The sequence below is a fragment of the Bos taurus genome, chromosome 3 (assembly GCF_002263795.3).
Source record: "Bos taurus isolate L1 Dominette 01449 registration number 42190680 breed Hereford chromosome 3, ARS-UCD2.0, whole genome shotgun sequence".
In the NCBI taxonomy this organism is placed as follows: Eukaryota; Metazoa; Chordata; class Mammalia; order Artiodactyla; family Bovidae; genus Bos; species Bos taurus.
The window spans coordinates 66,560,791-66,576,290 of NC_037330.1; the positions used below are offsets into that span (position 1 = coordinate 66,560,791).

The 15,500-nt window shown below is 40.1% G+C and overlaps 1 protein-coding gene across 1 annotated transcript in view; it reads right to left on the reverse strand.

The window, feature by feature from the left end:
- Positions 1-15,500, reverse strand: part of GIPC2 (GIPC PDZ domain containing family member 2) — a 99,603-nt gene that overhangs the window by 22,867 nt on the left and 61,236 nt on the right. The window contains 2 exon segments of the mRNA NM_001080279.1: positions 5,286-5,367; positions 11,146-11,252. Of these exon segments, the coding sequence (NP_001073748.1) occupies positions 5,286-5,367; positions 11,146-11,252 (189 nt within the window).

The following is a 15,500-nucleotide window of genomic DNA, read 5'->3' on the forward strand; positions in this document are numbered from 1 at the left end:
GTAAAAAAAATTTTTTTTAAATACCAACATATGGAGGCTAAACAACATGCTTCTGAATAACCAACAAATCACAGAAGAAATCAAAAAGAAATCAAAATATGTATAGAAATGAATGAAAATGAAAACACAACAACCCAAAACCTATGGGACTCAGTAAAAGCAGAGTTAAGGGGAAGGTTCATAGCAATATAAGCTTACCTTAAGAAACAAGAGAAAAATCAAATAAATAACCTAATTCTACACCTAAAGTAACTAGAAAAGGAAGAAATGAAGAACTGCAGGGTTAGTAGAAGGAAAGAAATCATAAAATTTAGGGCAGAAATAAATGCAAAAGAAAGAAGACCATAGCAAAACTCAATAAAGCTAAAAGCTGGTTCTTTGAGAAGATAAATAAAATAGACAAACCATTAGCCAAACTCATCAAGAAAATAAGGGAGAAGAATCAAATCAATAAAATTAGAAATGAAAATTGAGAAACCACAACAGTTCATTTCAGTTCAGTTCAGTTGCTCAGTCATGTCTGACTCTTTGTGACCCTATGAACTGCAGCACGCCAGGCCTCCCTGTTCATCACCACCCGCGGAGTCCACCCAAACCCATGATCAAGTCGGTGATGCCATCCAACCATTTCAGCCTCTGTCATCCCCTTCTCCTCCTGCCCTCAATCTTTCCCAGCATCAGGGTCTTTTCCAATGAGTCAGCTCTTCGCATCAGGTGGCCAAAGTATTGGAGTTTCAGCTTCAACATCAGTCCTTTCAATGAACACCCAAGACTGATCTCCTTTAGGATGGACAGGTTGGATCTCCTTGCAGTTCAAGGGACTCTCAAGAGTCTTCTCCAACACCACAGTTCAAAAGCATCAATTCTTCTGTGCTCAGCTTTCTTTATAGTCCAACTCTCATATCTACACATAACCACTGGAAAAACCATAGCCTTGACTAGACGGACCTTTGTTGGCAAAGTAATGTCTCTGCTTTTTAATATGCTGTCTAGGTTGGTCATAACTTTCCTCCCAAGGAGTAAATGTCTTTTAATTTCATGACTGCAATCACCATCTGCAGTGATCTTGGAGTCCAGAAAAATAAACACTGTTTCCACTGTTTCCCCATCTATTTGCCATGAAGTGTTGGGACCAGATGCCATGATCTTAGTTTTCTGAATGTTGATCTTTAAGCTAACTTTTTCACTCTCCTCTTTCACTTTCATCAAGAAAAAATGAAGAAATACAAAGGATCATAAGAGACTACTATCAGCAACTAAATGCCAATAAAAAGGACTACTTGGAAGAAATGGACAAATTCTTAGAAAAGTATAACTTTCCAAAACTGAACCAGGAAAAAATAGAAAATCTTAACAGACTCATCACAAGCACCAAAATCGAAACTGTAATCAGAAATCTTCCAGCAAACAAAAGCCCAGGCTTCACAGCTGAATTCTACCAAAAATTTAGAGAAGAGCTAACACCTATCCTACTCAAACTCTTCCAGAAAATTGCAAAGGAAGGTAAACTTCCAAACTCATTCTATGAGGCCACAATCACCCTAATACCAAAACCAAAGATGCCTTGAAAAAAGAAAACTACAGGCCAATATCACTGATGAACATAGATGCAAAAATCCTTGACGAAATTCTAGCAAACGGAATCCAACAACATACATCATGACCAAGTGGGCTTTATCCCAGGGACGCAAGGATTCTTTAATATCTACAAATCAATCAATGTGATATACCACATTAACAAATAGAAAGATAAAAACCATATGATTATCTCAATAGATGCAGAGAAAGCCTTTGGCAAAATTCAACATCCATTTATGAGAAAAAAAAAAAACTCTCCAGAAAGCAGGCATAGAAGGAACATACCTCAACATAATAAAAGCCATATATGATAAACCCACATCAAACATTATCCTCAATGGTGAAAAACTGAAAACATTCCCCCTAAAATCAGGATCAAGGCAAGGGTGCCCACTCTCACCACTACTATTCAACATAATTTTGGAAGTTTTAGCCACCACACTCAGAGAAGAAAAAGAAATAAAAGGAATCCAGACTGGAAAGAAGAAGTAAAACTCTGTTTGCAGATAACATGATCCTCTACATAGAGAACCCTAAAGATTTCACAGAAAATTACTGGAGCTAATCAATGAATATAGTAAAGTTGCAGGATATTAAATTAACACACAGAAATCCCTTGCATTCCTATCACTAAAAATGAGAAAACAGAGAAATAAAGGAACAATTCTATTCACCATTGCAATGAAAAGAATAAAATACTTAGGAATAAACCTATCTAAAGAAACAAAAGATTTATATATAGAAAACTATAAAACACTGATGAAAGAAATCAAATATGACACAAATAGATGGAGAAATACACCACGTTCATGGATCGGAAGAATCAATATAGTGAAAATGAGTATACTACCCAAAGCAATCTATAGATTCAATGCAATCTCTATCAAGCTACCAATGGTATTTTTCAGAGAATTAGAACAAATAATCTCACAATTTGTATGGAAATACAAAAAGTCTTGAATAGCCAAAGCAATCTTGAGAAAGAAGAACGGAACTGGAGAAATCAACCTGCCTGACTTCAGACTATACTACAAAGCTACAGTCATCAAGACAGTATGGTACTGGCACAAAGACAGAAATATAAATCAATGGAACAAAATAGAAAGCCCAGAGATAAATCCACACGCCCGAGGGTTTGGGGGCAGGAGGAGAAGGGGATGACAGAGGATGAGATGGCTGAATGGCACCACTGACTCGATGGATGTGAGTCTGAGTGAACTCCGGGAGTTGGTGATGGACGGGGGGCCTGGCATGCTGCGATTCATGGGGTCGCAAAGAGTCGGACATGACTGAGTGACTGAACTGAACTGATAGACATCTTATCTTTGACAAAGAAGGAAAGAATATACAACGGAGAAAAGATAATCTCTTTAACAAGTGGTGCTGGGAAAACTGGTCAACCACTTGTAAAAAATGAAACTAGAACACTTTCTAACACCATACACAAAAATAAACTCAAAATGCATTAAAGATCTAAATGTAAGACCAGAAATTATAAAACCCCTATAGGAAAACATAGGCAAAACACTCTCTGACATAAATCACAGCAGGATCCTCTATGACCCACCTCCCGGAGTAATGGAAATAAAAGCAAAAATAAACAAATGGGACCTAATTAAACTTAAAAGCTTTTGCACAACGAAGGAAACCATAAGCAAGGTGAAAAGACAGCCTTCAGAATGGGAGAAAATAATAGCAAATGAAGCAACTGATAAAGAATTAATCTCAAAAATATATAAGCAGCTCCTGCAGCTCAATTCCAGAAAAATAAATGACTCAATCAAAAAATGGGCCAAAGAACTAAACAGACATTTCTCTAAAGAAGACAGATGGCTAACAAACACATGAAAAATGCTCAACATCACTCATTATCAGAGAAATGTAAATCAAAACCACAATAAGGTACCATCTCACGCTGGTCAGAATGGCTGCTATCAAAAAGTCTACAAATAATAAATGCTGGAGAGGGTGTGGAGAAAAGGGAACCCTCTTACACTGTTGGTGGGAATGCAAACTAGTACAGCCACTATGGAGAACAGTGTGGAGATTCCTTAAAAAACTGGAAATAGAACTGCCATATGACCCAGCAATTCCACTGCTGGGCATACACACCAAGGAAACCAGAATTGAAAGAGACACGTGTACCCCAATGTTCATCGCAGCACTGTTTACAATAGCCAGGACATGGAAGCAACCTAGATGTCCATCGGCAGATGAATGGATAAGAAAGCTGTGGTACATATACACAATGGAGTATTACTCAGCCATTAAAAAGAATACATTTGAATCAGTTCTAATGAGGTGGATGAAACTGGAGCCTATTATACAGAGTGAAGTAAGCCAGAAAGAAAAACACCAATACAGTATACTAATGCATATATATGGAATTTAGAAAGATGGTAATGATGACCCTATATGCAAGACAGCAAAAGAGACACAGATGTAAAGAACAGTCTTTTGGACTCTGTGGGAGAAGGCGAGTGTGGGATGATTTGAGAGAATAGCATTGAAACATGTATATTATCATATGTGAAACAGATCACCAGTCCAGGTTCAATGCATGAGACAGGGTGCTCAGGGCCGGTGCACTGAGATGACCCTGAGTGATGAGATGGGGAGGGACGTGAGAGGGGGGTTCAGGATGGGGAACACATTTACACCCATGGCTGATTCATGCCAATGTATGGCAAAAACCACTACAATATTGTAAATTAATTAGCCTCCAATTAAAATTAATTAATTTAAAAATAATAATAACCCAGCAATCAATCCCATTCTGGGCATATATCCAGAAAAGATGAAAACAAAACTCTTTAATTCAAAAAGATACATGCGTCCCAGTGTTCATATCAGCACTATTTACAATAGCCAAGACATCGAAGCAATCTAAGTGTCCACTGACAGATGAATGGATACAAAAGATGTGATATGTATATATACATATACACACACACACACAATGTAATACTACTCAGTCATAGGAAAGAATGGTATATTGCCATTTGTAGCAACATGAGTGGAAGTAAGACAGATAAAGAAAAATATGCTAATATCTAGAGACTGGCATACTGAGTGAAGTAAGTCAAAGACAAATATCATATGATATCACTTATAAGTGGAATCTAAAAAATAATATAAATGAACTAATATACAAAACAGAAACAGACTCAAGGACATAGACAACAAACTTACTGTTAGCAAAGGGGAAAGGGAGGGAGGGACAAATTAGATGTTTGGGATTATCAGATATACACTACTATACATAAAACAGATAAACAACAGGGATTTACTGTATAGCACAGAGAACTATATTCAATATCTTGTAATAACCTATAATGGAAAAGAATCTAAAATATATATCAATATATAACTGAATCACTCTGCTATACATCTAAAACACAATATTTTAAGATCAGCCCTACTTCAACTTTTCAAAAATAGTTAAACATTTTCCTGTAAAAAAAAAAAAAAACCTGGAGGTTTAGAAAAGTTGACTTGGCTTTCAGGCCTAAAAACTAGTAAGGGATAAGGGTCAAGTGTTCTTTTTACTTTTATATATTATCTTCATTTTCATTATGCTTTTGATCACTCCACAAACACTTTTTACCTTGAAAAGTATAATTGACTATAAATGCAAGCAAGACATAAATAAGCATTAAGTTCCATAAAATTAAGACATATGACTTTTTTAAATAGTATGATCTTACCTAAATCAGTATCTCGAATTCCCATGTACAATTCAAGAAGATCATCAACCTTTCCAATCGCCTTTTCCTTGGCTTCAGAAGGCTTTATCGAAGAAAAGAGAAATAAGACATTTTTACATGCAATCTCTTGAATGCTGAGGCACACATGGGGGAAATCTGAAATAGAGCCAGTTCCTGGTTGTGTACTTCAGCTAATTTTAATGGAAATATATCTAGAATGTGCCCTGTAATTCAATACAAATCAATACAGTAAATACTTATTTTTAGTGTTTGTGATAAGTATTATAGATTCAAAGAAGAAAAACTAGGAATGCTGTCTCCAAGTAGCTAGCAATCTAGAAGGGAGAGAGATGTGAAAAAAATAGCTATTTAACCACAATAAGGACAATTTCTAAAGGATGTCAAAGGTACAGAGGCATCATAGGGGCAATAAATTTTTTTTATTTATTAATTTATTTTTGGCTGTGCTGGGTCTTCTTTGCTGTGTGTGGGCTTCATTAGGTGAGGTTCAAGGGCTCAGTAGTTGCAGCTCATAGACCTTAGAATTATGGGCTCAGTAGTTGCAACACTCAGGCTTAGTTGCCCCACGGAATGTGGGATCTCCCCAGAGCTGGGATAGAACCCAGGTCCCCTGCATAAGCAGGAAGATTCTTAACCACTGGACCACCAGGGAAGTCCCAGTGGAAGTAAATTTAAATCTCTAAGAGTCCAGGAAGACTTCAGAAAGGTGACTTAAGAACTGTGTTTTCAAAATTAACTGGTGTCAGATAAACCAGGACAGATAGAAGGCAACAGAGACATGAAGTCTATGTGGGGTCACAGAGTCTGATAGAAAAGTACAGCAAGTTAAAGGGACTGCAAGATATCCCATGTGACATGACTAGATCTCAAGGGGTCCTGTGTGCCTTGAAAAGGGCAGAGCTCACCCCAAGAGTAAAACATCCTAAACACATACGTCTAATTATTTGTACCATAGTCACCCATCCTTATCTGTGGTTTTGCTTTCCTCCTCAGTTACCTCAGTCAACTGAGGTCCAAAAATATTAAATGGAAAACTCCAGAAATAAACAGTTCCTAAGTTTTGAATTATGTGCCATTGAGTAATATGATAAAACCTCACACCATCTGCTCCATCCCAGAACCCCCAACCATCAACATCATCTGCTCCTGAGATCCAACCTTCCCCATCATCACAGCTAGATGATCCTCCTTCTGACCTAGAGTAAGAAGGCTAATGCTACGTCACAATGCCGGCATCATGCGCCTCACTCCATCTCATCACACTGGCATTTTATCATCTCACATTCGCACAAGAAGAGTGAGTCCAGTAAAATAAAATCTTTAAAGAGAGAGACCACGTTCACATAGCTTTTATTATAGTACATTTTATACTTGCTCTATTTAACTATTAGTTGTCATCAACTTTTACTGTGCCCAATTTATAAATTAAGCTTTATCATAGGTATATATGTACAGGAAAAACAGTATACACAGAACTCAGTACTATCTACAATTTCAGGCATCCATTGAGGGGTTTGGAATGTCTGCTGTGGATAAGAGGAGACTACTGCATGCATTCTTTATCAATTACATATATAATATGTGTATTAAGGGTACCAAAATATTTTTGTTCTTCCTAACTATTTAGTAAAAGTTTCTATGAAAAAACATGATCACATATATTTTATTGTTCTTTAAAAATCTTGGTTTAATATTTGGTAAAGTCTGGTTCTATGTTTATTTTAATATTTGGTTTTAAATCACTTCAGAGCTGGGAAAAAAAACTGCCCAAAGATATTAAATGCGTGACCATAGGTACAAATATTGAATTCAAGATTAAGTTGCAAAAAATTCATAATACTTTGAATACTGCCATAAATATAGGTTGTTTTGTATTCTCAAAACTTATTTTAAAATACATTTTACGATGGACAGGGAGGCCTGGCGTGCTGCGATTCATGGGGTCGCAAAGAGTCGGACACGACTGAGCGACTGATCTGATCTGACACTAAAATTTTATTTTTATTTCCTTGAGGATATTATTACAACTTTCATGTACTTTTATTTATATTAACTAGGCCTTTAAAACAATGAGACAAGAGACATGATATATCACTCTTGACTTATTTACAATGTATTTTGAATAGTCTGCGTAAAGTGACAGGCTATGCAAAGTAACTTAGGTATTTATCTTTGCATTTATACAGATACATTGCAGGTTATTGCAACAAGTATCAGTACTCCTCACACAAAAATGGCCACCAAGATCTTACTATTCTAAACAGCTCTTGATTTCATCAACCCTCTTCCATTCACATTCTGATTGCCTGGGTTCAGTCCTAATTGTTTTTAATTGAAATATAATTGACATATACTATTAGTTTCAGGTATACAACATAATGATTTTATATGTGTATATACTGTAAAAAAAAAAATCACCACAGTAAGTCTAGTTACCCATCACTACACATAGTTTTCTCTTCCTTGTGATGAGAACTTTTAAGATCTAGTCTCTTAGCAACTTTCAAATATATAATATAGTATTATCAACAATAATCACCAAGCTGTGAGTCCACTCTCAGGACTTACTTATAACTGAAGGTTTGTACATTTTGACCCCTTTCATCCATGTCACCCAGCCCGCCTGCCCAACTCCCTGCCTCTGGCAACAACCAATCTGCTCTGTTTCTACACAAGGTGTGGTTTGTTTTGTTTGGAATGGGAGAGGGGGAGATAATAAAACTGAGGTCATCCAATATTTGTCTTTCTCTGACATATTACACTATTGTTCAAGTCCATCCACATCCTACAAATGGCTGGATTTCCTTCTTTTGACTGAATAATACTCCCTCGTCTTTTCTTATGTGCAGAGATTTCCTAATGGGTCTCCGCACCTGTAATCTTCACCCTCGCAAATCTACCCTGTTCAGCATTCCATCCCTAGAACCAAAGGATTTTTCTAAAACACAAAACCGACTTGCTGCTCCCCTTGCAATCTTTAAATAGCCACCCGCCCCGACCCTTAGCATTATTTACAGACCCTTCACGCCCTGACCCAGGCCTCTATCTCCAGTCTCAACACCTCCCACCAGATACTTTCAGCAGCCACACTCCAGCCTCATAGACATTTACAAGGTTCCCATATCCGTTATCATTTCATGCCCAGAACACTCTTCTCTCCATCTGTGACTAACTCAACTATTTCTTATGGAGGCAACTCTCCCAATTTCCCCCTTTACTGATTCCTAACTATAGCTCATCAGCTAGCCCCTTCCTTGTGACATTACAAAACAATCTGGTTTTTAACAGTTTATTTTCATGCCTCTTCCCTTTAAAGGAAAAACAAGGTCTTTAATCACCTTTGTGTTACCAGCCCCTGGACTGTGCCTGTCTCAACAAACACACACCAAGTAACTCATGCAAGTGGAGTATTGTTCAGTTTTCAGAATCTGTGCTAGGTGATGAGCTGCATGGTTTCAAATCTTTACTGTTTGAAATTAAATCATAGGTATTAAATTTGTATCAAATTTAATATTAGTGCCAAACTAGTTTTTCCCCCCCTTTATTATGAGCTATTTTAATTGCCCTATTTCAAGAAACAGGCTATGCAAATAGGAAGAGAGATTTAGAGTTTATCTTGGAATGAATCTTTCCACCTCCTCAGGCAGATCTTCAGTTATTCTTTCTCATTCCAGCACCTGATACACAACTGCTGCTCATAAATAAACAGATATATGTGATCCACGTTAACTGTTAGAAGATAGCCTCCCTCCTGAAGTGACATGGACTTTTTCCTGCCGACTCCAGTTTCTATGCAAGCAGTTTGAAGGTCTGTGCTTTTCCCCTCCCAGCCTCCACTGCAGAGCACAGCTGGGACCCCCAGCTCCTTCCCCCCTCTTACAGATTCCTTTCTTCCACCTAGGTGTGTTCACTTGTTCAATGAACACTTACTGGCCTTCAGCAGTATGCCAGGCAGCAGGCTGAGCACTGAAAAAGTAAAGACTCTGAAATGACCAGGAGTTACTGCCCTGGGTTTTTTCACAAACCTCATCATCTCTCACTTTCAAAATGCTTCTGGCCCTCCCGGCCCTCTCCGCTGTCACCAGCCTCCATTTCAATCTACTCATTCACCCAGGAACAAGACACCCAACTCGGAATCTTCCTCTGGAGTCCCCAAAACTGACAACATCCTAGGTGACTCCAACGTTCAAGATGACAACCTTGGCCTCATGGTTCCTTAAGTATCTGCTCCAACAAACCACACCCATGACTGACCCTGACATCGTCCCCCACAAGCTCTGGATCCTACAATAACAGCCTCCTTACCATTCATCTGTCTCACTCTTTTGTTCTTCAAGCAGCTAGACGCCCTAGGACAGTACATATACACAGACACGTCCCTCCCACCTCAGGCAGGCAGTCTGGAGCTCAGAAGCCTGCTGTCCTGCCTCCCCCACAGGAGGGCTTCATCACTGCTGTCTTCCTGTGGTGAGCAGGCCTGCCATTTGCCACTTTGAATCCTCACCACTGCTGCCCTCTTCTTCTGCTTTCCTTCCCTCCATTCATCTCTTCTCCTGGTGTTTTTCACTTAAATACTGACCTTTTCATAGACAGCCAATCAGCAAAACCCTTCCTCCCATCAAGCATAAATGAATCACTCACTAATTCATTAAATTCAAAGATCTGAGCTCCTCTGAAGTGTCAGGCATTGTTCTAGGTGCTGGAGATATGGCAGTGATCAGGACAGATGAGAACAAGACAAGGAACAAAAAGGAAACAAAGATCCAATGAGGCCCAACAGGTTCAGCGCCTTAGAGAAAATAAAGGGTAAGGAAGACTGGGCAGAGGGCAGGTGGCAGGAACTGCTATTATATTATGCTCAGAGGTTAGACAGGGTGGGACAAAGACAGAAATTGAAGGCAGCAAGGGAGTAAGCCATGCCCATAAGCAAGGAGTGCATCAGCCAGACATACCACCTCATACAGAGGTCCTGAGATAGGGATGCATTTAGAGTGTTTGTGGACAGTAAAGAGACTCAAGTGGCTGAAGCAGGAGGAGGCAAGAGGAGAGAGAGATGAGATCAGAGTAGAAACACACAGTCAAATCATGCTGGTCCTTCTGAGGATGTTAGCTTGTTACTCTGAGGGAACCCCCTAGAGGATTTCCAACAGATTGTTACAGAAAAGTAACAATCTCATTTGTATTTTCAAAGGATAACCCTAGTTGCTGTGTGGGTAAAGAGGGTAAGAAGGCAAGGGAGAGAGAAAGCAGGAAGCATGAACTAGTGACCATAATAGTTGAGATGAGCTGTTGCTGCCTTGGGTCAGAGTGGGGGGCCAGAGGTGGGGAGAAGTTGGTCGCTCTGGTCTGCTGTGGAGGTGGAGCCACCAGGATTTGCTGATGGAAGGGGTGTGGGACATGAAAGAGGAGACCAGATGATTATCAAATGCTTTGCCTGAGGAGACTGGTTTTCATGAACATCATCTTTCACTATCAAAATCTCAAATCTGTTTACTCCTACAGGTGGCTCAGTGACTTTTTCTTAGATCTCAGAGAGCTTTGGCTGATTTAAGTTTTTAGGCAGTCCAGATGTCTGTATACTCTAGAAAAAACTGACTGCAGGTAGCTGAGGACTGCTGTATCACAATCTCTCCTCACGCACTTAGTTTCTGTATTTCCTTCTCAAATGCCTTCAATAACACTCATATTGTCTAAGTAGACAATGAATTAAAGACCATGCCTTAATTAGAATACAAAGCCTTTTACTTAATCTTGTGATTTTACCTTTATTTTCAGCTCTGACAAACATGAATGTTCATGCATTTCCAAGCCGAATAAGGATTAAGTGAACCTAACATACCACTTCCTCCACGGTGGCAGGACCTTTCGATCTCAGACGAAGTGTCTCCCTTCCCGTACCAATCTTTCCTGTTGATGACTTTCCAGCTTTTGACCTGGGCTCCATATCTATAAAAATACAATGGATAGGGAAAGGTACACATATTAAGAATTTCAAATGATGGCTATAAAAGCTAATGGAGTTTCCACCATAAATTTTTGTACAGTTATTGTAAAATTTTATAAAATCTGATAGAATTTCCCAAAATAAATTCACCTGTCATCCATTTTTCTCATGCAAGAGTCTCTCAAATGATAGAGAGGTATGGGAGGTCTGACTACAAAAAAGAAAAGGGAATATGTGAAATGTGCTGATGGGAAAGACTGGAAGTTACAAGGAACAAAAATTAAAACAGTTGGTTTTATTCTAAGAGTAAAGAAGTCTATGTGGCATGAAGGCAGAGGTTGGTGTGCAGCTGGACTTCATCAAGGTTATGAAGAAGGGAAAGAGTCATGTCTTAATAGAAGACAGGGATGGAGGCACCATTATTTGAGGACCTACCTTCTGATTGACACTTTAAATACAAAATCCCATTTAATTCTCACACTAACCTAAGAGGCAAGTTAGAGCCATCACTTTACAGAAAAGGAAATTGAACTCAGTAGAGATTGGAAGTGAAGTTTTAGTCATTCAGTTATGTCTGACTCTTTTTAACACCCTGGACTGCAGCCCGCCAGGCTCTTCTGTCCATGGAATTCTCTAGGCAAGAATACTGGAGTGGGCTGCCACTTCCTTCTCCTGGGGATCTTCCCACCCAGGGATCAAACCTGGGTCTCACATTGCAGGCAGATTCTTTACCATCTGAGCCACTAGGGAAACAATTGGAGCTGGGATTCAAATCCAGGTCTTGTGACCCCAAAGTCTGTATGCTTTCCTCCACAACACTTCACCACCACACCTCTTGGAAGCACAAGGAATACATTCAGAGGTGGATGGATGAGATAGGCAGGCTCCTCAGGAGGCTAGGAGCAGGTTCCCAGGAAGGAAGTCCTTTCAGAAGGCAGGAGAGAACAGGGAGCATGATGGAGCAAGAGTTCACGATGGTGCTGCTCCTTTCTATGTGTGTGTTTTATTTTGGTTGTGTTTTTCCAACATACCAAGAGTCATCCCTCAATATCAGACAGTAACATAAATGAGTGAAAGGGTAGAATGGAAATGGAGGATGACTCCCAAGAGGACCCTATCTAGGCCACTCCAGCGACTGCCTGCCCTGTCAGAAAGTAAACACTGCGTAGACAGATCTCCTGTTTGTTTGCAAAGAAAATGAATACTGTTTTGTGCCAGAGTTTTAACTTTTAGCAATTAAATCAAACTTTAAAACAACACAATGACAAAAATAAAAGATTTGTGGATCAGGTTCCAATCACAGGCCACCAGTTTTGAACTCCTGCAGGTATCCCCCCAGTCTTCTTGACTGAGGACTCTGGAGCAGCAGTTTGAGGCAAGGATGGAGGTGGGGGTGGGAAGACACAGCAACCAGCCCGGGAGATAACTGAGCTCCAATGCAGAGTTGCAGGGCAGCCTGTGGTGTGTGAGCGGGTAGTGAGATCTGTACAGAGCACTGAAGGACATCAGGTGGTCTGCATGAATGCATCCTTCCTTATAATCAAGGGTAATTTTCATCTTTAGCAAGCCCTGTTTCACTATTGGGGATCTACTCCAAGGTGGGTAGGATTTTACATGTTAATTTTAGCATGTATTTGAGGACAGAGTCACCAAAACACATAAGTTTTCCTCTGAGAGTGAAATTATTAAAAATACTAATTGAGGGACTTCCTTAGTGGTTCAGTGGTTAAGACTTCACCTTACAATGCAGGGGTGTGGGTTCCATCCCTGGTTGGGGAGTTAAGATCCCACATGCCTTGTGGCCAAAAAGCCAATGCATAAACAGAAGCAATATTGTAGCAAATTCAATAAAGACTTCAAAAATGGTCCATATTTAAAAAAAAAAAATTTTTTTTAATGATCCTGTGACACCCAGGACAGTTCCCCTAACCCCAAACCTCTAAATGATAGCTGACAGAGCTCATGCTGATCATGATGGCCTGACAGATGCTCGTGAGACTAGAGCTGTATCGGCAAGTTTACAGCATCTGCCTTGGCAGTCACACTGTGTCCCATCGGAGGGAAGAAAATTAACAGGAGGAAAATGCTCACTCAGCACAGAGTTTCCAACAGAATACCCAAAGAAGAAGGTGAGGTCAGTCACCAGCACTGACCAGGATTTCGCATTGACCAGGCTGGAGTCATGTACAGAGGTGTATGGCTGTCAAGACAGTCTCAACCTGAATGATACTAACCTCCAAGATAAACGACCTTACACACATCCACCAAGATTTCACCAGGCAACCTACTCCATATAATGTGTCTTCCCATGGAAGTGTGCTGAAGGGTGGGAAATGCTCACTTAACGCCTGTGTTTGGTCTACCACTACATACACATTTCTGATTGCAAAGTAATACACAGGCGTTCTGACTTATCAACAAGTCTTTTGTAAATTTGGTAAGCATGCATAACCCTAGAGAATTGCCCAAGTCTTAATACACTGGAGAAATTAAAGATTTCTGGGATGTATGAAGCTAAGGACCCAGGCCCTGGAATGCTGGAGGGACTGTCATCCAGGCTTGAGAAGTCAGCCAGCCTCCCTATGTCTCTATGTACCTGGCTCTCACCTGAAACACCAGTAGCTAAAAGAGAAAATGTGATGTAGAGTGGAAGATTGTTTTCTAATAGGTTTTATTTTTTAAAGTCATGGTCTTTCCAGTAGTTATTATGGATATGAGAGTTGGACTATAAAAAACGTAGAGTGCCACAGAATTGATGCCTTCAAACAGTGGTGCTGGAGAAGACTCTTGAGAGTCCCTTGGACTGCGAGGAGATCAAACCAGTCAATCCTAAGGGAAATCAACCCTGAATACTCATTGGAAGGACTGATGCTGAAGCTGAACCTCTAATACTTTGGCCACCAGATGCGAAGAGTCAACTCATTGGAAAAGACCCTGATGCTGGGAAAGATTGAGGGCAGAAGGAGAAGAGGGTGACAGAGGATAAGATAGTTGAATGGCATCGCTAACTCGGTGGATGTGAACTTGTGCAAACACCAGGAGATGGTGAGGGACAGGAAGGCCTGGCGTGCTGCAGTCCATGGGGTCGCAAAGAGTCAGACATGGCTTGGTGACTGAACAACAACAACTTTTTAAAGCAGCTTTAAGTGCACAATAAATTGAGAAGACAGAGCTCTCCCATACACATCTTGCCCCAACATATGCATCACCTCCCCCATGATCAACACTCCCCACCACAGTGGTACATTCGTTACAATCAATGAAACTACACAGGCACACCACATCACCTCAAGTTCAGTTTACATCATGGTTCACTCTTGGTGCTGCACATCCCGTGGGTTTGGAAGAATGAATAATGACATGTCTTTATCATGACAGTATCGTGCAAAGTAGTTTCATTGCCCTAAAAATTCTCTGTGCACTGCCTGTTCACCCCATTTTTTTTTTTTTTTTTAATCACTATGTTTGTCAAGTCATCTTCGGCTCCAAAGTGTTATCTCAAAGCCAACCACTTGGTGGCACCAAAACAAAAGCTGAAATTTTAGGTCTGGCTTAGCCTCCCAAAAGGCAGTTTTTATGGCTGAAGAAACAGAAGCCATGTTCCTCTACCATCCTGATTCAGGGAAGTAAATCAACCGGTTTATACATAAAACCAGGCAGGATGGTCCTGTTAGCCTGCAGGGGAAAGAAAAGTTTTGGTTTTTTTTAATGTTTGTAAATATTGTTAATCTGGCTTACTTGTAGGGTGCTGGCCCATCTAAGCTTCTCAAACCAACCAGGCTGAGCCCTAAATCCACCATTTCACTCCTCATGAATGGATGTGCATACGGCCTCTCTTGGGGATGAGGATGGGAGGAATGCAGTTGACACAGGAGACACTGGTAATCAGTCTGCAGCTCCAAGGATCCACTAGATTCCGGGCTCCCCCCTGTCCCACCCCATGTCACCCAGAGCACAGGACACTCACAGCTCAAGGGTGCACAGCAGGCTCCCACAGCTGAGATGATGTCACCAGGAAGCAGTCGTCTCCCAAACCCTTTTGTGGCAATTATATCTATTACTCTAATTATTTAATTTAAAACTATATGAACTGATGAAAGAAGTGTGAAACAGAAGAGTTATTATTACTAGGAAAACCAGGTTAACTGCTTTGGAAAGATTCCATAAAGGCGAGTTGGGGGGAAGAAAAAAAAAAAGTGTGGGCAAGATGACACTAGGAGATTAGGAAAATATCTTTAAACATCCAGCAT